The sequence below is a fragment of the Coturnix japonica genome, chromosome 31 (assembly GCF_054131305.1).
Source record: "Coturnix japonica strain WE chromosome 31, WE-NBRP24, whole genome shotgun sequence".
NCBI lineage: Eukaryota > Metazoa > Chordata > Aves > Galliformes > Phasianidae > Coturnix > Coturnix japonica.
Genome location: NC_140693.1, coordinates 2315877 through 2337135, shown reverse-complemented (window position 1 = coordinate 2337135; position 21259 = coordinate 2315877). Strand labels below are relative to the sequence as shown.

The 21259-nt window shown below is 39.7% G+C and overlaps 1 protein-coding gene across 2 annotated transcripts in view; it reads left to right on the top strand.

The window, feature by feature from the left end:
• Positions 1-20222: 20222 nt before the first annotated feature.
• Positions 20223-21259, top strand: part of LOC146755614 (cytosolic carboxypeptidase 4-like) — a 196795-nt gene continuing 195758 nt past the window's right edge. For both annotated transcript variants that reach the window (XM_085525310.1, XM_085525309.1), the window contains exon 1: positions 20223-21124. In XM_085525310.1, the coding sequence (XP_085381436.1) occupies positions 20844-21124 (281 nt within the window). In that variant the 5' untranslated portion in view covers positions 20223-20843. The remainder of the gene's footprint in view (positions 21125-21259) is intronic.

Sequence of the window (21259 nt, the reverse complement as noted above, 5' to 3'; positions counted from 1 at the left end):
AAGGCCTGTATGCATTGAGGTTTGTAAGCATTGAGGATTCTAAGCAATGAGGTTTCAAACAATAAAATTTCTCAGCATTGAGGTTTGTAAGCATTGAGGATTCTAAGCATTGAGGATTCTAAGCATTGAGGATTCTAAGCTAAGCATAGAGCATACTAAGGATTGAGGATGCTAAGCATTGAGGTTTCTAAGCATTGGGGATTCTACGCATTGAGGTTGCTAAGCACTGAGGATTCTAAGCATTGAGGTTTCTAAGCAGTGAGGATTCTAAGATAAGCACTGAGGATGCTAAGTATTGAGGTTTCTAAGCATTAAGGACTCTGTGCATTGAGGTTTCTAAGCATTGAGGATCCTAAGCTTTGAGGATTCTAAGCTAAGCATTGAGGATGCTAAGCATTGAGGATTCTAAGCATTGAGGATTCTAAGCATTGAGGATTCTAAGCATTTAAGACATTAAGCATTGAGGTTTCTAAGCAATAAGGTTTCTCAGCATTGAGGATTCTAAGAAATGAGCATTCTACACATTGAAGATTTTACACGTTGAGGTTTCTAAGCATTGAGGATTCTAAGGTATGCATTGAGGATGCTAAGAAAGGAGGATGCTAAGCATTGTGGATTCTATGTATTGAGGATTCTAAGCATTAAGGACTCTAAGCATTGAGGTCTCTAAGCTTTAAGGTCTCTATGCATTGAGGTTTGTAAGCATTGAGGATTCTAAGCCAAGCATTGAGTTTTCTAATCTTTGAGGTTTCTAAGCATTAAGGCCTCTATGTATTGAGGTTTTTAAGCATTTGGGATGCTAAGCATTGAGGTTTCCAAGGAATAAAATTTCTCAGCGTTGAGGATTCTAGGGAATGAGGATTCTAGGCATTGAGGTTTCTAAGCAGTGCATGGAGGATGCTAAGCATTCAGGATTTTATGCATTGAGGATTCTAAGCTAAGCATAGTGCATACTAAGGATTGAGGATGCTAAGCATTGAGGTTTCTAAGCATTGGGGATTCTACGCATTGAGGATGCTTAGCACTGAGGATTATAAGCGTTGAGGTTTCTAAGCATTGAGGATCCTGAGCTTTGAGGATTCTAAGCTATGCATTGAGGATGCTAAGCATTGAGGATGCTAAGCGTTGAGGATGCTAAGCATTGAGGATTCTAAGCTATGCATGGAGGATTCTAAGCATTGAGCATTGTAAGCATTGAGGATTCTAAGCCAAGCATTGAGTTTTCTAATCTTTGAGGTTTCTAAGCATTAAGGCCTCTATGCATTGAGATTTGTAAGCATTTGGGATGCTAAGCAATGAGGTTTCAAACAATAAAATTTCTCAGCATTGAGGTTTATAAGCATTGAGGATTGTAAGCATTGAGGATTCTAAGCTAAGCATAGAGCATACTAAGGATTGAGGATGCTAAGCATTGAGGTTTCTAAGCAGTGAGGATTCTAAGCTAAGCACTGAGGATGCGAAGTATTGAGGTATCTAAGCATTAAGGACTCTGTGCATTGAGGTTTCTAAGCATTGAGGATTCTAAGCATTGAGGATTCTAAGCATTGAGGATTCTAATCATTGAGGATTCTAAGCATTGAGGATTCTAAGCATTGAGGTTTCTAGGCTAAGCATTGAGGATTCTAAGCATTGAGGATTCTAAGCATTGAGGATTCTAAGCTAGGCATTGAGGATTCTAAGCATTGAGGATTCTAAGCATTGAGGATTCTAAGCATTGAGGATTCTAGGCATTGAGGATTCTAAGCATTGAGGATTGTTAGCATTGAGGATTCTAAGAATTGAGGATTCTAAGCATTGAGGATTCTAAGCATTGAAGATTCTAAGCATTGAGGATGCAAAGCATTGAGGATGCTAAGCATTGAGGATTCTAAGCATTGAGGATTCTAAGCATTGAGGTTTCTAAGCTAAGCACTGAGGATTCTAAGCACTGAGGATTCTAAGCATTGAGGATTCTAAGCATTGAGGATGCTTTAGCGTTGAGGATTCTAAGCAATGAGGATTCTGCGCATTGAGGTTTCTAAGCAATGAATGGAGGATGCTAAGCATTGAGGTTCCAAAGCAGTGAGGATTCTGAGCTTTGAGGATTCTAAGCTAAGCAATGAGGATGCTAAGCAATGAGGATGCTAAGCAATGAGGGTGCCAAGCATTGAGGATGCTAAGCATTGAGGTTTCTATGCTCAGCATTGAGGATTCTAAGCATTGACGATTCTAAGCATTCTGGTTTCTAAGCAGTGAGGATTCTAAGCTAAGCACTGAGGATGCTAAGTATTGAGGTTTCTAAGCATTAAGGACTCTGTGCATTGAGGTTTCTAAGCATTGAGGATCCTGAGCGTTGAGGATTCTAAGATATGCATTGAGGATGCTAAGGATTGTGGATGCTAAGCATTGAGGATGCTAAGCATTGAGGATGCTAAGCATTGAGGATGCTAAGCATTTAGGATTCTAAGCATTGAGGATTCCAAGCAATGAGGATGCTAAGCATTGAGGATGCTAAGCATTGAGGATGCTAAGCATTGAGGATTCTAAGCATTGAGGATTCTAAGCCAAGCGTTGAGTTTTCTAATCTTTGAGGTTTCTAAACATTAAGGCCTCTATGCACTGAGGTTTGTAAGCATTAGGGATGCTAAGCATTGAGGTTTCAGAGCAATAAAATTTCTAAGCAATGAGGATTCTACGCATTGAGGTTTCTAGGCAATGCATGGAGGATGCTAAGCATTGAGGTTCCTATGCAGTGAGGATTCTGAGCTTTGAGGATTCGAAGCTAAGCAATGAGGATGCTAAGCAATGAGGATGCTAAGCAATGAGGATGCTAAGCATTGAGGATTCTAAGCATTGAGGATTCTTAGCATTGAGGATGCTAAGCATTGAGGATGCTAAGCATTGAGGATTCTAATTATTGAGGATTCTAAGCAATGCATGGAGGATTCGAAGCATTGAGGATTCTAAGCTATGCATGGAGGATTCTAAGCATTGAGGATTCTAAGCATTGAGGATTCTAAGCCAAGCATTGAGTTTTCTAATCTTTGAGGTTTCTATGCATTAAGGCCTCTATGCATTGAGGTTTGTAAGCATTTGGGATGCTAAGCAATGAGGTTTCAAACAATAAATTTTCTCAGCATTGAGGTTTGTAAGCATTGAGGATTCTAAGCCTTGAGGATTCTAAGCTAAGCATAGAGCATACTAAGGATTGAGGATGGTAAGCATTGAGGATTCTACGCGTTGAGGATGCTAAGCACTGAGGATTCTAAGCATTGAGATTTCTAAGCAGTGAGGATTCTAAGCTAAGCACTGAGGATGCTATGTATTGAGGTTTCTAAGCATTAAGGACTCTGTGCATTAAGGATTCTAAGCATTGAGGATTCTTAGCATTGAGGATTCTAAGCATTGAGGATTCTAAGCTAGGCATTGAGGATTCTAAGCATTGAGGATGCTAAGCATTGAGGATTCTAAGCATTGAGGATTCTAAGCATTGAGGTTTCTAAGCTAAGCATTGAGGATGCTAAGCATTGAGGATGCTAAGCATTGACGATTCTAAGCATTGAGGATGCTAAGCATTGAGGATTCTAAGCATTGAGGATTCTAAGCAATGAGGATTCTAAGCATTGAGGTTTCTAAGCTAAGCTTTGAGGATGCTAAGCATTGAGGATTCTAAGCATTGAGGATTCTAAGCATTGCGGATTCTAAGCATTGCGGATTCTAAGCATTGAGGATTCTAAGCATTGAGGATTCTAACCATTGAGGATGCTAAGCATTGAGGATGCTAAGCATTGAGGATTCTAAGCATTGCGGCTTCTAAGCATTGAGGATTCTAAGCATTGAGGTTTCTAAGCATTGAGGATGCTAAGCATTGAGGATGCTAAACATTGAGGATGCTAAGCATTGAGGATTCTAAGCTATGTAATGAGGATGATAAGCATTGAGGATGCTAAGCATTGAGGATTCTATGCATTGAGGATTCTAAGCATTGAGGGTTCTAAGCATTGAGGATTCTAAGCATTGATGATTCTAAGCATTGAGGTTTCTAAGCATTGAGGATTCTAAGCATTGAGGATTCTAAGCATTGAGGATTCCAAGCATTGAGGATTCTAAGCATTGAGGATTCTAAGCTAAGCATTGAGGATTCTAAGCATTGAGGAAGCTAAGCATTGAGGATTCTAAGCAAGGCATTGAGGATTCTAAGCTAGGCATTGAGGTTTCTAAGCATTGAGGTTTCTAAGCATTGAGGATTCTAAGCATTGAGGTTTCTAAGCATTGAGGATTCTAAGCATTGAGGATTCTAAGCATTGAGGATTCTTAGCATTGAGGATTCTAAGCATTGAGGATTCTAAGCATTGAGGATTCTAAGCATTGAGGATTCTAAGCTAGGCATTGAGGATTCTAAGCATTGAGGATGCTAAGCATCGAGGATTCTAAGCATTGAGTTTTCTAAGCTAAGCATTGAGGATTCTAAGCATTGAGGATTCTAAGCATTGAGGATTCTAGGCATTGAGGATTCTAAGCAATGAGGATTCTAAGCATTGAGGATGCTAAGCATTGAGGATGCTAAGCATTGAGGATGCTTTAGCATTGAGGATTCTAAGCATTGAGGATTCTAAGCATTGAGGATGCTAAGCATTGAGGATGCTAAGCCTTGAGAATGCTAAGCATTGAGGATGCTAAGCATTGAGGATTCTAAGCTATGTAATGAGGATGCTAAGCATTGAGGATGCTAAGCATTGAGGATTCTAAGCATTGAGGATTCTAAGCAATGCATGGAGGATGCTAAGCATTGAGGATTCTAAGCACTGAGGAATCTAAGCTATGCATGGAGGATTCTAAGCATTGAGGATTCTAAGCATTGAGGATTCTAAGCCAAGCATTGAGTTTTCTAATCTTTGAGGTTTCTAAGCATTAAGGCCTCTATGCATTGAGGTTTTTTAGCATTTGGGATGCTAAGCAATGAGGTTTCAAACAATAAAATTTCTCAGCATTGAGGTTTGTAAGCGTTGAGGATTGTAAGCATTGAGGATTCTAAGCTAAGCATAGAGCATACTAAATATTGAGGATGCTAAGCATTGAGGATTTTAAGTATTGAAGATTCTAAGCATTGAGGATTCTAAGCATTGAGGATTCTAAGCATTGAGGATTCTAAGTATTGAGGATTCTAAGCATTGAGGATTCTAAGCATTGAGGTTTCTAAGCATTGAGGTTTCTAAGCATTGAGGATTCTAAGCATTGAGGATGCTAAGCATTGAGGATGCTAAGCATTGAGGATTCTAAGCATTGAGGATTCTAAGCATTGAGGATTCTAAGCTAAGCATAGAGCATACTAAGGATTGAGGATGCTAAGCATTGAGGTTTCTAAGCATTGGGGATTTTACGCTTTGAGGATGCTAAGCACTGAGGATGCTAAGCATTGAGATTTCTAAGCATTAAGGACTCTGTGCATTGAGGATTCTAAGCATTGAGGATTCTAAGCATTGAGGATTCTAAGCATTGAGGATTCTAAGCATTGAGGTTTCTAAGCTAAGCATTGAGGATTCTAAGCATTGAGGATTCTAAGCATTGAGGATTCTAAGCCAAGCATTGAGTTTTCTAATCTTTGAGGTTTCTAAACATTAAGGCCTCTATGCACTGAGGTTTGTAAGCATTAGGGTTGCTAAGCATTGAAGTTTCAGAGCAATAAAATTTCTAAGCAATGAGGATTCTACGCATTGAGGTTTCTATGCATGCATGGAGGATGCTAAGCATTGAGGTTCCTATGCAGTGAGGATTCTGAGCTTTGAGGATTCGAAGCTAAGCAATGAGGATGCTAAGCAATGAGGATGCTAAGCATTGAGGATGCTAAGCATTGAGGATTCTAAGCATTGAGGATTCTAAGCATTGAGGATTCTAAGCCAAGCATTGAGTTTTCTAATCTTTGAGGTTTCTAAACATTAAGGCCTCTATGCATTGAGGTTTGTAAGCATTAGGGATGCTAAGCATTGAGGTTTCAGAGCAATAATATTTATAAGCTATGAGGATTCTGCGCATTGAGGTTTCTAAGCAATGCATGGAGGATGCTAAGCATTGACGATTCTAAGCACTGAGGATTCTAAGCTATGTAATGAGGATGCTAAGCATTGAGGATGCTAAGCATTGAGGATTCTAACTATTGAGGATTCTAAGCAATGCACGGAGGATTCTAAGCATTGAGGATTCTAAGCTATGCATGGAGGATTCTAAGCATTGAGGATTCTAAGCATTGAGATTTCTAAGCAGTGAGGATTCTAAGCTAAGCACTGAGGATGCTAAGTATTGAGGATTCTAAGCATTGAGGATTCTAAGCATTGAGGATTCTAAGCATTGAGGATTCTAAGTATTGAGGTTTCTAAACATTCAGGGTTCTAAGCATTGAGGATGCCAAGCATTGAGGATGCCAAGCATTGAGGATGCTAAGCATTGAGGATTCTAAGCATTGAGGATTCTAAGCATTGAGGATTCTAAGCATTGAGGATTCTAAGCTAAGCATTGAGTTTTCTAATCTTTGAGGTATCTAAACATTAATGCTTCTATGGACTGAGGCTTGTAAGCATTAGGGATGCTAAGCATTGAGGTTTCAGAGAAATAAAATTTCTAAGCAATGAGGATTCTACGCATTGAGGTTTCTAAGCAATGCATGGAGGATGCTAAGCATTGAGGTTCCTAAGCAGTGAGGATACTGAGCTTTCAGGATTCGAAGCTAAGCAATGAGGATGCTAAGCAATGAGGATGCTAAGCAATGAGGATGCTAAGCATTGAGGATACTAAGCATTGAGGATTCTAAGCTAAGCATAGAGCATACTAAGGATTGAGGATGCTAAGCATTGAGGTTTCTAAGGATTGGGGAATTTACGCATTGAGGATGCTAAGCACTGAGGTTTCTAAACAGTGAGGATTCTAAGCTAAGCACTGAGGATGCTAAGTATTGAGGTTTCTAAGCATTAAGGACTCTGTGCATTGAGGTTTCTAAGCATTGAGAATCCTGAGCTTTGAGGATTCTAAGCTAAGCATTGAGGATCCTAAGCATTGAGGATGCTAAGCATTGAGGATTCTAAGCATTGAGGATTCGAAGCATTGAGGATTCTAAGCTAAGCATTTAGGATTCTAAGCATTGAGGATTCTAAGCATTGAGGATTCTAAGCTATGCACTGAGGATGCTAAGTATTGAGGTTTCTAAGCATTAAGGACTCTGTGCATTGAGGATTCTAAGCATTGAGGTTTCTAAGCATTGAGGATTCTATGCATTGAGGATTCTAAGCTAAGCATAGGGCATACTAAGGATTGAGGATTCTAAACATTGAGGATTCTAACTATTGAGGATTCTAAGCATTGAGGATTCTGTGTATTGAGGATTCTATGCATTAAGGACTCTAAGCATTGAGGTTTCTAAGCCTTAAGGTCTCTATGCATTGAGGTTTCTAGGAATTGAGGATTCTAAGCCAAGCATTGAGTTTTCTAATCTTTGAGGTTTCTAAGCATTAAGGCCTTTATGCATTGAGGTTTGTAAGCATTAGGGATGCTAAGCAATGAGGTTTCAATGCAATAAAATTTCTCAGCGTTGAGTATTCTAAGCAATGAGGATTCTAAGCTAAGCCTAGTGCATACTAAGGATTGAGGATGCTAAGCATTGAGGTTTCTAGGCATTGGGGATTCTATGCATTGAGGATGCAAAGCACTGAGGATTCTAATCATTGAGGTTTCCAAGCAGTGAGGATTCTAAGCTAAGCAATGAGGATACTAAGTATTGAGGTTTCTAAGCATTAAGGACTCTGTGCATTGAGGTTTCTAAGCATTGAGGATTCTAAGCATTGAGGATTCGAAGCATTGAGGATTCTAAGCTAGGCATTGAGGATGCTAAGCATTGCGGATTCTAAGCATTGAGGATTCTAAGCATTGAGGATTCTAAGCATTGAGGTTTCTAAGCTAAGCATTGAGGATTCTAAGCATTGAGGATTCTAAGCATTGAGGATTCTAAGCATTGAGGATTCTAAGCCAAGCATTGAGTTTTCTAATCTTTGAGGTTTCTAAACATTAAGGCCTCTATGCAATGAGGTTTGTAAGCATTAGGGATGTTAAGCATTGAGGTTTCAGAGCAATAAAATTTTTTAGCAATGAGGATTCTGCGCATTGAGGTTTCTAAGCAATGCATGGTGGATGCTAAGCATTGAGGTTCCTAAGCAGTGAGGATTCTAAGCTAAGCAATGAGAATGCTAAGCATTGAGGATGCTAAGCATTGACGATTTTAAGCATTGAGGATTCTATGTATTGAGGATTCTAAGCATTAAGGAGTCTCAGCATTGAGGGTTCTAAGCCTTAAGGTCTCTATGCATTGAGGTTTCTAAGCATTGAGGATCCTGAGCTTTGAGGACTCTAAGATATGCATTGAGGATGCTAAGCATTGAGGATGCTAAGCATTGAGGATTCTAAGCTATGCATTGAGGATTCTAAACATTGAGGATGTTAAGCATTGAGGATTCTAAGCATTGAGGTTTCTAAGCTAAGCATTGAGGATTCTAAGCATTGAGGATTCTAAGCATTGAGGATTCTAAGCATTGAGGTTTCTAAGCATTGAGGATTCTATGCATTGAGGATTCTAAGCTAAGCATAGGGCATACTAAGGATTGAGGATTCTAAGCATTGATGATTCTATGCTATGCATTGAGGATTCTAAGCATTGAGGATTCTAACTATTGAGGATTCTAAGCATTGTGGATTCTGTGTATTGAGGATTCTAAGCATTAAGGACTCTAAGCATTGAGGTTTTTAAGCCTTAAGGACTCTATGCATTGAAGTTTCTAAGAATTGAGGATTCTAAGCCAAGTATTGAGTTTTCTAATCTTTGAGGTTTCTAAGCATTAAGGCCTTTATGCATTGAGGTTTGTAAGCATTAGGGATGCTAAGCAATGAGGTTTCAATGCAATAAAATTTCTCAGCGTTGAGGATTCTAAGCAATGAGGATTCTAAGCATTGAGGATTCTAAGCATTGAGGATTCTAAGCTAGGCATTGAGGATTCTAAGCATTGAGGATTCTAAGCATTGAGGTTTCTAAGCTAAGCATTTTGGATTCTAAGCATTGAGCATTCTGAGCATTGAGGATTCTAAGCACTGAGGATTCTAAGCATTGAGGATGCTAAGCATTGAGGATGCTAAGCATTGAGGATGCTAAGCATTGAGGATTCTAAGCTATGCATTTAGGATTCTAAACATTGAGGATGTTAAGCATATAGGATTCTAAGCATTGAGGTTTCTAAGCAGTGAGGATTCTAAGCTAAGCAATTAGGATGATAAGTATTGAGGTTTCTAAGCATTAAGGACTCTGTGCATTGAGGTTCCTAAGCATTTGAGGATCCTGAGCTTTGAGGATTCTAAGCTAAGCATTGAGGATGCTAAGCATTGAGGATTCTAAGCATTGAGGATTCTAAGCATTGAGGATTCTAAGCTATGCATCGAGGATGCTAAGCATTGAGGATGCGAAGCATTGAGGATTCTAAGCTCAGCATTGAGGATTCTAAGCATTGAGGATTCTAAGCATTCAGGTTTCTAAGCAGTGAGGATTCTAAGCTAAGCACTGAGGATGCTAAGTATTGAGGTTTCTAAGCATTAAGGACTCTGTGCATTGAGGTTTCTAAGCATTGAGGATCCTGAGCTTTGAGGATTCTAAGCTTAGCTTTGAGGATGCTAAGCATTGAGGATGCTAAGCATTAAGGATTCTAAGCATTGAGGATTCTAGGCATTGAGGATTCTAACTATTGAGGATTCTAATCATTGAGAATTCTATGTATTGAGGATGCTAAGCATTGAGGACTCTAAGCATTGAGGTTTCTAAGCCTTAAGGTCTCTATGCATTGAGGATTCTAAGCATTGAGGATGCTAAGCATTGAGGATGCTAAGCATTGAGGATGCTAAGCATTGAGGATGCTAAGCATTGAGGATTCTAAGCATTGAGGTTTCTAAGCTAAGCATTGAGGATGCGAAGCATTGAGGATTCTAACTATTGAGGATTCTAAGCAATGCATGGAGGATGCTAAGCATTGAGGATTCTAAGCATTGAGGATTCTAAGCTATGCATGGAGGATTCTAAGCATTGAGGATTCTAAGCATTGAGGATTCTAAGCAGTGAGGATTCTAAGCTAAGCATTGAGGATTCTAAGCATTGAGGATGCTAAGCATTGAGGATTCTAAGCATTGAGGATTCTATGTATTGAGGATTCTAAGCTAGGCATTGAGGATTCTAAGCATTGAGGATTGTAAGCATTTATGATTCTTAGCATTGAGGATTCTAAGCATTGAGGATTCTAAGCATTCAGGTTTCTAAGCAGTGAGGATGCTAAGCATTGAGGATGCTAAGCATTGAGGATGCTAAGCATTGTGGATTCTAAGCCAAGCATTGAGTTTTCTAATCTTTGATGTTTCTAAACATTAAGGACTCTATGCCTTGAGATTTGTAAGCATTTGGGATGCTAAGCATTGAGGTTTCAGAGCAATAAAATTTCTAAGCAATGAGGATTCTGCGCATTGAGGTTTCTAAGCAATGCATGGAGGATGCTAAGCATTGAGGTTCCTAAGCAGTGAGGATTCTGAGTTTTGAGGATTCTAAGCTAAGCAGTGAGGATTCTAAGCATTGAGGATGTTAAGCATTGAGGATTCTAAGCATTGTGGTTTCTAAGCTAAGCATTGCAGATTCTAAGCATTGAGGATTCTAAGCATTCAGGTTTCTAAGCAGTGAGGATTCTAAGCAGTGAGGATTCTAAGCATTGAGGATTCTAAGCATTGACGATTCTAAGCATTGAGGATTCTAAGTATTGAGGATTCTATGCCAAGCATTGAGTATTCTAATTTTTGAGGTTTCTAAACATTAAGGCCTCTATGCACTGAGGATTCTAAGCATTGGAGATGCTAAGCATTGAGGTTTCAGAGCAATAAAATTTCTAAGCAATGAGGATTCTGCGCATTGAGATTTCTAAGCAATGCATGGAGGATGCTAAGCATTGAGGTTCCTAAGCAGTGAGGATTCTGAGCTTTGAGGATTCTAAGCATTGAGGTTTCTAACCAGTGAGGATTCTAAGTTAAGCACTGAGGATGCTAAGTGTTGAGGATGCTAAGCATTGAGGATTCTAAGCATTGAGGATTCTAAGCATTGAGGTTTCTAACCAGTTAGGATTCTAAGTTAAGCACTGAGGATGCTAAGTGTTGAGGTTTCTAAGCAATAAGGACTCTGTGCATTGAGGTTTCTAAGCATCGAGGATCATGAGCTTTGAGGATTCTAAGCTAAGCATTGAGGATGCTAAGCATTGAGGATTCTAAGCAATGAGGATTCTAAGCATTGAGGATTCTAAGCATTGAGGATCATGAGCTTTGAGGATTCTAAGCTAAGCATTGAGGATGCTAAGCATTGAGGATTCTAAGCATTTAGGATTCTAAGCATTGAGGATTCTAAGCTTTGCATTGAGGATGCTAATCATTGAGGATGCTAAGCATTGAGGATTGTAAGCATTGAGGATTCTATGCTATGCATTGAGGATTCTAAACATTGAGGATGTTAAGAATTGAGGATTCTAAGCATTGAGGTTTCTAAGCTATGCATTGAGGATTCTAAGCATTGAGGTTTCTAAGCAGTGAGGATTCTAAGCTAAGCACTGAGGATGCTAAGTATTGAGGTTTCTAAGCATTATGGACTCTGTGCATTGAGGTTTCTAAGCATTGAGGATCCTGAGCTTTGAGGATTCTAAGCATTGAGAATGCTAAGCATTGAGGATTCTAAGCATTGAGGATTCTAAGCATCGAGGATTCTAAGCATTGAGGATGCTAAGCATTGAGGATGCTAAGCATTGAGGATGCTAAGCATTGAGGATTCTAAGCATTGAGGATTATAAGCCAAGCATTGAGTTTTCTAATGTTTGAGGTTTCTAAACATTAAGGCCTCTATGCATTGAGGTTTGTAAGCATTAGGGATGCTAAGCATTGAGGTTTCAGGTCAATAAAATTTCTGATCAATGAGGATTCTACGCATTGATGTTTCTAAGCAATGCATGAAGGATGCTAAGCATTGAGGTTCCTAAGCAGTGAGGATTCTGAGCTTTGAGGATTCTAAGCTAAGCAATGAGGATGCTAAGCAATGAGGATGCTAAGCATTGAGGATTCTAAGCATTGAGGATTCTAAGCTATGTAATGAGGATGCTAAGCATTGAGGATTCTAAGCATTGAGGATTCTAAGCTATGCATGGTGGATTCTAAGCATTGAGGATTCTAAGCATTGAGGATTCTAAGCATTGAGGATTCTAAGCCAAGCATTGAGTTTTCTAATCTTTGATGTTTCTAAGAATTTAGGCCTCTATGCATTGAGGTTTGTAAGCATTTGGGATGCTAAGCAATGAGGTTTCAAATAATAAAATTTCTCAGCATTGAGGTTTGTAAGCATTGAGGATTCTAAGCATTGGGGATTCTAAGCTAAGCATAGAGCATACTAAGGATTGAGGATGCTAAGCATTGAGGTTTCTAAGCATTGTGGATTCTACGCGTTGAGGATGCTAAGCACTGAGGATTCTAAGCACTGAGGTTTCTAAGCAGTGAGGATTCTAAGCTAAGCACTGAGGATGCTAAGTATTGAGGTTTCTAAGCATTAAGGACTCTGTGCATTGAGGTTTCTAAGCATTGAGGATCCTGAGCTTTGAGGATTCTAAGCTAAGCATTGAGGATGCTAAGCATTGAGGATTCTAAGCATTGAGGATTCTAAGCACTGAGGATTCTAAGCATTGAGGATTCTAAGCATCGAGGATTCTAAGCATCGAGGATCCTAATCTAGGCATTGAGGATTCTAAGCATTGAGGATTCTAAGCATTGAGGATTCTAAGCAATGAGGATTCTAAGCATTGAGGATTCTAAGCATCGAGGATTCTAAGCTAGGCATTGAGGATTCTAAGCATTGAGGATTCTAAGCATTGAGGATTCTAAGCATTGAGGATTCGAAGCATTGAGGTTTCTAAGCTAAGCATTGAGGATTCTAAGCATTGAGGATGCTAAGCATTGAGGATTCTAAGCATTGAGGATTCTAAGCATTGAGGATTCTAAGCATTGAGGATTCTATGCATTGAGGATGCTAAGCATTGAGGATGCTAAGCATTGAGGATGCTAAGCATTGACGATTCTAAGCATTGAGGATTCTAAGCTATGTAATGAGGATTCTAAGCATTGAGGATTCTAAGCTATGCATGGTGGATTCTAAGCATTGAAGATTCTAAGCATTGAGGATTCTAAGCATTGAGGATTCTAAGCCAAGCATTGAGTTTTCTAATCTTTGAGGTTTCTAAGCATTAAGGCCTCTATGCATTGAGGTTTGTAAGCATTTGGGATGCTAAGCATTGAGGTTTCAAAGCAATGAAATTTCTCAGCGTTGAGGATTCTAAGGAATGAGGATTCTAGGCATTGAGGTTTCTAAGAAATGCATGGATGATGCTAAGCATTGTGGATTCTAAGCATTGAGGATTCTAAGCTAAGCATAGAGCATATTAAGGATTGTGGATGCTAAGCATTGAGGTTTCTAAGCATTGGGGATTCTACGCGTTGAGGATGCTATGCACTGAGGATTTTAAGCATTGAGGTTTCTAAGAATTGAGGATTCTACGTTAAGCACTGAGGATGCTAAGTATTGAGGTTTCTAAGCATTAAGGACTCTGTGCATTGAGGTTTCTAAGCATTGAGGTTTCTAAGCATTGAGGATTCTAAGCTAAGCATTGAGGATTCTAAGCATTGAGGATTCTAAGCTATGCATTGAGGATTCTAAGCATTTAGGACTTTAAGCATTGAAGTTTCTATGCAATAAGGTTTCTCAGCATTGAGGATTCTAAGAAATGACCATTCTACACATTGAAGATTTTACGCGTTGAGGTATCTAAGCTAAGCATTGAGGATGTGAAGCATTGAGGATTCCAACTATTGAGGATTCTATTTTAAGCATTGAGGATTCTAAGCATTGAGGATTCTAAGCTATGCATTGAGGATTCTAAGCATTGAGGAGTCTTAGCATTGAGGATTCTAAGGTATGCATTGAGGATTCTTAGCATTTAGTACTTTAAGCATTGAGGTTTCTAAGCAATAAGGTTTCTCAGCATTGAGGATTCTAAGAAATGAGCATTCTACACATTGAAGATTTTACGCGTTTAGGTTTCTAAGCATTGAGGATTCTAAGGTATGCATTGAGGATGCTAAGCAATGAGGATGCTAAGCATTGTGGATTCTATGTATTGAGGATTCTATGCATTAAGGACTCTAAGCATTGAGGTTTCTAAGCTTTAAGGTCTCTATGCATTGAGGTTTCTAAGCATTGAGGATTCTAAGCCAAGCATTGAGTTTTCTAATCTTTGAGGTTTCTAAGCATTAAGGCCTCTATGCATTGAGGTTTCTAAGCATTAGGGATGCTAAGTATTGAGGTTTCCAAGCAATAAAATTTCTCAGCGTTGAGGATTCTAAGCTATGAGGATTCTAGGCATTGAGGTTTCTAAGCAGTGCATGGAGGATGCTAAGCATTGAGGATTCTAAGCATTGAGGATTCTAAGCTAAGCATAGAGCATACTAAGGATTGAGGATGCTAAGCATTGAGGTTTCTAAGCATTGGGGATTCTACGCATTGAGGATGCTAAGCACTGAGGATTATAAGCGTTGAGGTTTCTAAGCATCGAGGATTCCAAGCATTGAGGTTTCTAAGCTTGGCATTGAGTATTCTAAGTATTGAGATTTCTCAGTGTTGAGGATTCTAAGCAATGAGGATTGTATGCATTGAGGATTTTATGCATTTGGGGTTCTAAACTAAGCACTGAGGATTCTTAGCATTGAGGGTGCAAAGCGTTGAGGTTTCTAAGCATTGAGGTTACTAAAAATTAAGGTCTCTAAGCTATATGGTTTCTAATCATTGAGGATACTAAGCATTGAGGTTACTAAAAATTAAGGACTCTATGCATTGAGTTTTTTATGCATTGTGGATGCTAAGCATTGAGGATTCTAAGCTTTGAGTATTATAAGCATTGTGGATTCTAAGCATCGAGGAATCTAAGCTAAGCATTGAGGATGCTAAGGATTGAGGTTTCTAAGCATTGAGTGTTCTAAGGTTTGAGGATTTCAAGCTAAGCATTGCGGTTGATAAGCATTGAGGTTTCTAGGCATTGAGGATTCTTAGCATTGAGGATGTTACGCATTGAGGATTCTAAGCATTGAGGATTCTAAGCATTGAGGATTCTAAGCTTGGCATTGAGGATTCTAAGCATTGAGGATGCTAATCATTGAGGATTCCCAGCATTGAGGATTCTAAGCTAAGCATGTAGGATTCTAAGTATTGAGGTTTCTCAGTGTTGAGGATTCTAAGCAATGAGGATTCTATGCCTTGAGGATTTTATGCATTGAGGGTTCTAAACTAAGCACTGAGGATGCTGAGCATTGAGAGTGCAAAGCACTGAGGTTTCTAAGCATTTAGGTTACTAAAAATTAATGTCTCTAAGCTATGAGGTTTCTAATCATTGAGGATACTAAGCATTGAGGTTTCTACGCATTAAGGACTCTATGCATTGAGTATTTTATGCATTGAGGATGCTAAGGATTGAGGTTTCTAAGCATTGAGTGTTCTAAGCTTTGAGGACTTTAAGCTAAGCATTGCGGTTGGTAAGCATTGAGGTTTCTAGGCATTGAGGATTCTATGCTATGAGGATTCTTAGCATTGAGGATGCTATGCATTGAGGTTTCTGAGTATTTCAGATTCTGAGCATTGAGGATTCTAAGCTAAGCATTGAGGGTGCTAAGCAATGAGGATTCTCAGCATTGAGGATGCTAAGCACTGAGGATTCTCATCATTGAGGATTCTCAGCATTGAGGTTTCTAAGCATTAAGAACTTTAAGCATTGAGGATTCTAAGCATTGATCATTCTAAGCATTAAGGACTCTATGCATTGAGGTTTCTAAGCTTTAAGGGTGCTAAGCATTGAGGTTTCAAAGCAATAAGGTTTCTCAGCATTGAGGATTCTAAGCAATGAGGATTCTAAGCATTGAGGATTCTGCGCATTGAGGTTTCTAAGCTAAACATTTAGGATGCTGAGCATTGAGGATGCAAAGCATTGAGGATTCTAAGCATTGAAGTTTCTAAGCACTGAGGACTCTATGCTTTGAGGTTTCTAAGCTTCGAGGTTTCTAAGCATTGAGGATTCTAAGCATTAAGGACTCTATGCTTTGAGGTTTCTAAGCATTTAGGTTTCTAAGCATTGAGGATTCTAATCATTGAGGATGCTAAGCTAAGCATTGAGGATGCTAAGCATTGAGGATTCTAGGCACTGAGGATTCTAAGCATTGGGGATACGAAGCTACGCAGTGAGGGTGATAAGCATTGAGGTTTCTATGCATTAAGGACTCTATGCATTGAGATTTTTAAGCATTGATGATGCTAAGCATTGAGGATTTTATGCTTTGAGAATGCAAAGCAATGAGCTCTCTAAGCATTGAGGATTCTAAGCATTGACGATTCTAAGCACTGTGGATTCTAAGCATTGAAGATTCTAAACTAAGCATTGAGGTTTCTAAGCAATGAGAATTCTAAGCAATGAGAATTCTAAGCTAAGCATTGAGGTTGCTTAACATTGAGTAAGCTAAGCATTGGGGTGTCTAAGCATTAAGGACTCTATGCATAGAGTTTTCTAAGCATAGAGGATTCTAAGCTGTGCATTGAGGATGCTAAGCATTGATGTTTCTAAGCATTGAGGTTTCTAAGCATTGAGGTTTCTAAGCATTGAGGATTCTCTGTTAAGCATTGGAATTCTAAGCATTGAGGATTCTATGCATTGATTGTTCTAAGCCATTGAGGGATCTAAACATTGAGTGTTCTAAGCATTGAGGATTCTAAGTAAAGCATTGAGGCTTCTCATCATTGAGGATTCTTTGCAGACTTTTTTCCCTATCCTTCGCTATAGGTATGCTTTTGTTTCATCAGGTATTAGTTCACTTGGTCGTTTTTTAGTTGCATCATATGGAATATTAGTCAAATGTGTGTAGAATTTCCATCTGCCTTCAGAATTTGGGATTTTGGGATCTGCCCCAAAATGATTTATAGAACCTGACATTCTAATTTCTTGGAGTTAAGGGGCTGGGGGAATAACCCAGAAAAAGAATAACGAGAATATCCATCTTTAGTAGGATGTTAAACTGTACTATGTCTGGATGCTTTGTACATGTATTGGTCTCTGCAGTCATTTCTAATCATTCTGATTCATTGGTGAGTGAATTCATAAAACTCATCCACTAAGGGATGTTTCCAAGCAACCTGGAGCCTGGAATACCTTCACCCAGCTTTGATGGTAGAAAGCAGTTAACCAAGGTGATTTGTAACATTCACTTCTTTGCCATGAGGACCATTGATAACGCATATCGTGTAAGTGTATTTAAGGGAGGGTTATCTCTCTGATAATTCTGGAAAACAGCAGTGGGCCCTGTCAGACTAGGTAAGCTGCCTCTGCATTAAGATGTGTCTCTTTGAGTAGGATTTTGCCAAATGCAGGGTCAGGAAATAAGGAGGAGGTGGGGTAAATGGAGGAGCATAGTATTACATCGTGGAGTAACTGAAAATGTGACAACTTGGGGAAAGATTTTGGGTGGGGAGCGGAGGAAAGTGACCAACACAGGTTCTGCCTCAGAGCAGTCTCAAGTTTTCTGTGATCTCAGTATTTGAAGTTGTTTTTTTTTTTCCTTCTCCTTGAATATATTTGATGTACATCACACCATATCCTGTCTTTGTCAGACTTTGTTTAACTAGGCAGCCTTGGGCAGTTCAGATGTATCCAAGGCAGGATGCAGCCGTGATACACGCAGCAGAACTGCGTTTGATGCTCTTTTTTACACATCATTTGACTCTCAGAATATGCTGTAGAGGTCACACATAATGAAGTTGGGTGGGAATGTTGGCTTTCTTTGTTTATCTCTTATGTCCAGGGGGTAAACTTGAACCTTTGATCTGTGCAGCTCTCATGATAAAGTCATGTTGTATTTAGGAATAAGGGGGAGTGGAGGGAAGGCCTATGTTTTGTGGGCTCTGGCTTGGGGCTGATAGGATGAGAGGTATGCAGAGGCACAGCCAGAATCATTCCAGTCAAGACCTGGATCTAGGTTGAATTTGTCACACGCTCTTTATGATTCCCTTTGACTCCTAATGAAATCCCAGTCTTGTGTCATTTCAAAACCTTGTTCCCTTTCAAACGCTGTGGCCCAAATAGCAGCTTGACAATGCATAGAATTTTAACCCATGTCAGGGCATCTGGAAGTGCACTTCATTTCCCTTCTGTGCCTCTTTTTATGAGGCGAGACATTGATTTGTTAACGGGGTTTCATTCTTTTATTTCAGATTGATCTTTCCCCAACTGATGTCATGATTTCTAACTTCCAAATCAGATAAAATCAAGAGGAAGATCCCTGCAATAGGCAGGAGATTAAGCAACAAGTTAGCAGTACTGTAGGAACAAAGCTCTTATTTTCATGCATATATCCACAGTTAAAATGAATAAAGAGAAGGGAAGGTGGGAGGTGGTTGATACGTTAGATTTATTACTCAAAGGGTTTTTGCTCCATGTTTTGCAAGAGGCATCAGTGCCTTTAATCTCTCATCTCTGGTTTTGTTAGTGGCACGTTATATCCTGGCCATGTCAGAATGTAGCACAGAGTAATGAGACAAGATCTGTTGGATGGGGCTTTATGTAACACGAAAAGGTTCCTCTGCTCACTCTTTTTATTATTTACATTCCCAGTGAAGGTTACGTGTCATGTGGGCTTTGCAGAGATAAATGGGTAACCTGAGCTTTCTGGCAGCTTCCCCAGGACTTGGGGAGGATTCAGTGTAAGGACTGACTTGGGGATTTTGAAGCATCAAACTCAGTTCTGGGCCCTGAAGGAAACATAGAAGAACATGTGTCTCGGTGTCCTGAGGAGGTGCAGTGTAGCACAAGGTGGTATCAAGGGGCTCTGGACCAAAATTACACTTCAGAACAGTAGGTGTGTCCCAGAGCAGATCAGCAGCACTGGGGTGGCTTCATCAGCACTGCTGTTATGGGGCATAGTGAATCAAGAATGAAGTGTAGCAGCTCAGCTAAGTGCAGAAATCTTGACTATTGCCGGCCAGTTGGTGCCCGGAGATGTGATTTTGGCATTGCAAATATACCTGTCAGGAGGGGAGTGAAGCTTAGAAAGGGAGTTTTAAGTGGAATAGAGATGTTTCCCCACCTGGATCCTATGGATCCACTATTTCCTGGGGTTTAAAATCAGGACTCTCTAGAAGCTTTTGTCACGATGAATGTTAGACAGAGGTTTATCAGTCTTGAGGAGAGCAGAATTCACATCTCTGCCAGTCTCACAGTATCCTCAATTAGCTGAATTGTGGCAAACCTTCCATTTCTGAGATGTGAAGACCCTTTCTTGTGGTTTCGTTTTCTCATAGAGTAACTGAAGAAAGAATCGCTCAATTAACATGCTGCATGCTTTCCCAATGTATAGAAGAGACAGGAGTTAAAGCCGTTTTCATCAGTTGCAAGGGAGCATGTTTTATTTTGCTTTGTGCTATTTACAGCTGTTGTCCATTAGGAGTCCTCAAGAGCCTCATTCTCAACTACAACAACACAGTCCCATAAGTTTAGCTCAGCAATGAGCCTGCAAAACAGCACTAAATCATGATGATGGGAGAAAGAAGAAAATGTTTGGAAATAGCAAAATGCAACTGATGCCTTTGTGAAAAGTAGTTTTTGCTTGTTGCTGTTTTAAAGCATTACTAAGGTAGACTGTAATGCACAGCATCTAGCTGGAGCTGAATAGAGGTTGTTTTCTAATATATATATGTTTTTGTAATAAAAAGTAAGCAGAACTCCTAGTATGTCTCTATTGGCTGAAGGGATCTTTTACAGTCCATTAGCGCCTTGGGCACTAATGTATACACAGCAGTGAAAATATACTAATCTCAGGGTAAGGTGCAAGAATGATAAAGGAAAAATAAAGATTAGTACACGGCTATTGAATAGCAGAGTTCTGGTTGCTTTACTGGACCACAGTATGATTGCTCTGTATGAATTCGAGTGGAGACTCTGGTCATGCCCATCAAATGCCTATGAATGGGAAGGGGTGAATGTGGGATTGTTTCCAGACCTGTCTACATCCTTGCAGAGGAGTTGGACCAAGTGACCTTTAAGGATCCTTTCCAACTCAAAAGGTTCTGTGATTCCACCTCTGTGTTTCACATTAATTGAGTAATGATTTGTAAAGCTGTTAGAAAACTGAAGGACTTTAGTACAGCTTTGGGAGCTGAGGACATAGAAGCATAACTTGCTAAATCAGCGTTTGCTTACAAGGATGCTCAGATGATACCTTTGATTGTTTTCTGTCCCTTTACTAGAGAGCCTGTGCTCTGACAGAGCTGCAAAAAACATCATGGCATCGTTGTGATTCCCTGTCAGATAGTGGCTTCCACTAAAGCAAATGTGTCAGGTTGATTTGTGACAGCAGCCTGAGATTGTGAACATTCACAGAAGGATAATTTTAAGACACATCATTGCTTTGTCCTTTTCTTTTATTCTCTATGCTTGGCAGGTGTCTACCTCTGTCTTCTTCCCTTGGCCCATCTGTGGATTTTGCTCAACACAGATGGGATTTTCAAACAATCTGCTGTCAAATTTGGTCTCTTCTGAGCATGTGTATACAGAGAGCTTTTGGAGACGTGTAACTAGGCCAAATGAGGGTGCTTTTTCATGGGAATGGCAAATAACGTATCTGATAGCAAGACAATTTTCTCTGCCAAATTGCTAGTCTGCTTTGCAACAGGGGTTCATTAGGCTCTGTCCATGAACTGTTTAGTAAGATTCTCTCTTAAAAAAAAAAGTTGGCATCGTATCTCTGCAGCTTCTGTGCATAACATCTCCATGCCTTTGCTTTGTTTTACAGACAGTCGTCCTTATGTCTTTCTGATGGCCCGTGTTCATCCTGGTGAAAGCAACGCCAGCTGGGTGATGAAGGGGACCCTGGAGTTCCTTGTGAGCAGTGATCCCATTGCTGATCTCCTGAGGAAATGTTTCATTTTCAAGATTGTCCCCATGCTCAACCCTGATGGAGTCATCAATGGCAAGTGCGTTGTAGTAACATACTTATTGTGAATTTTCACTGGGTTTACCTGCAGGCTTTACTGCTGTATACTTAGCAGGCCTAGTCTTCAGTGTTTTGGGCCAGAATTCCTGTTGCCTTTTGCCTTGTGTTTTATTCA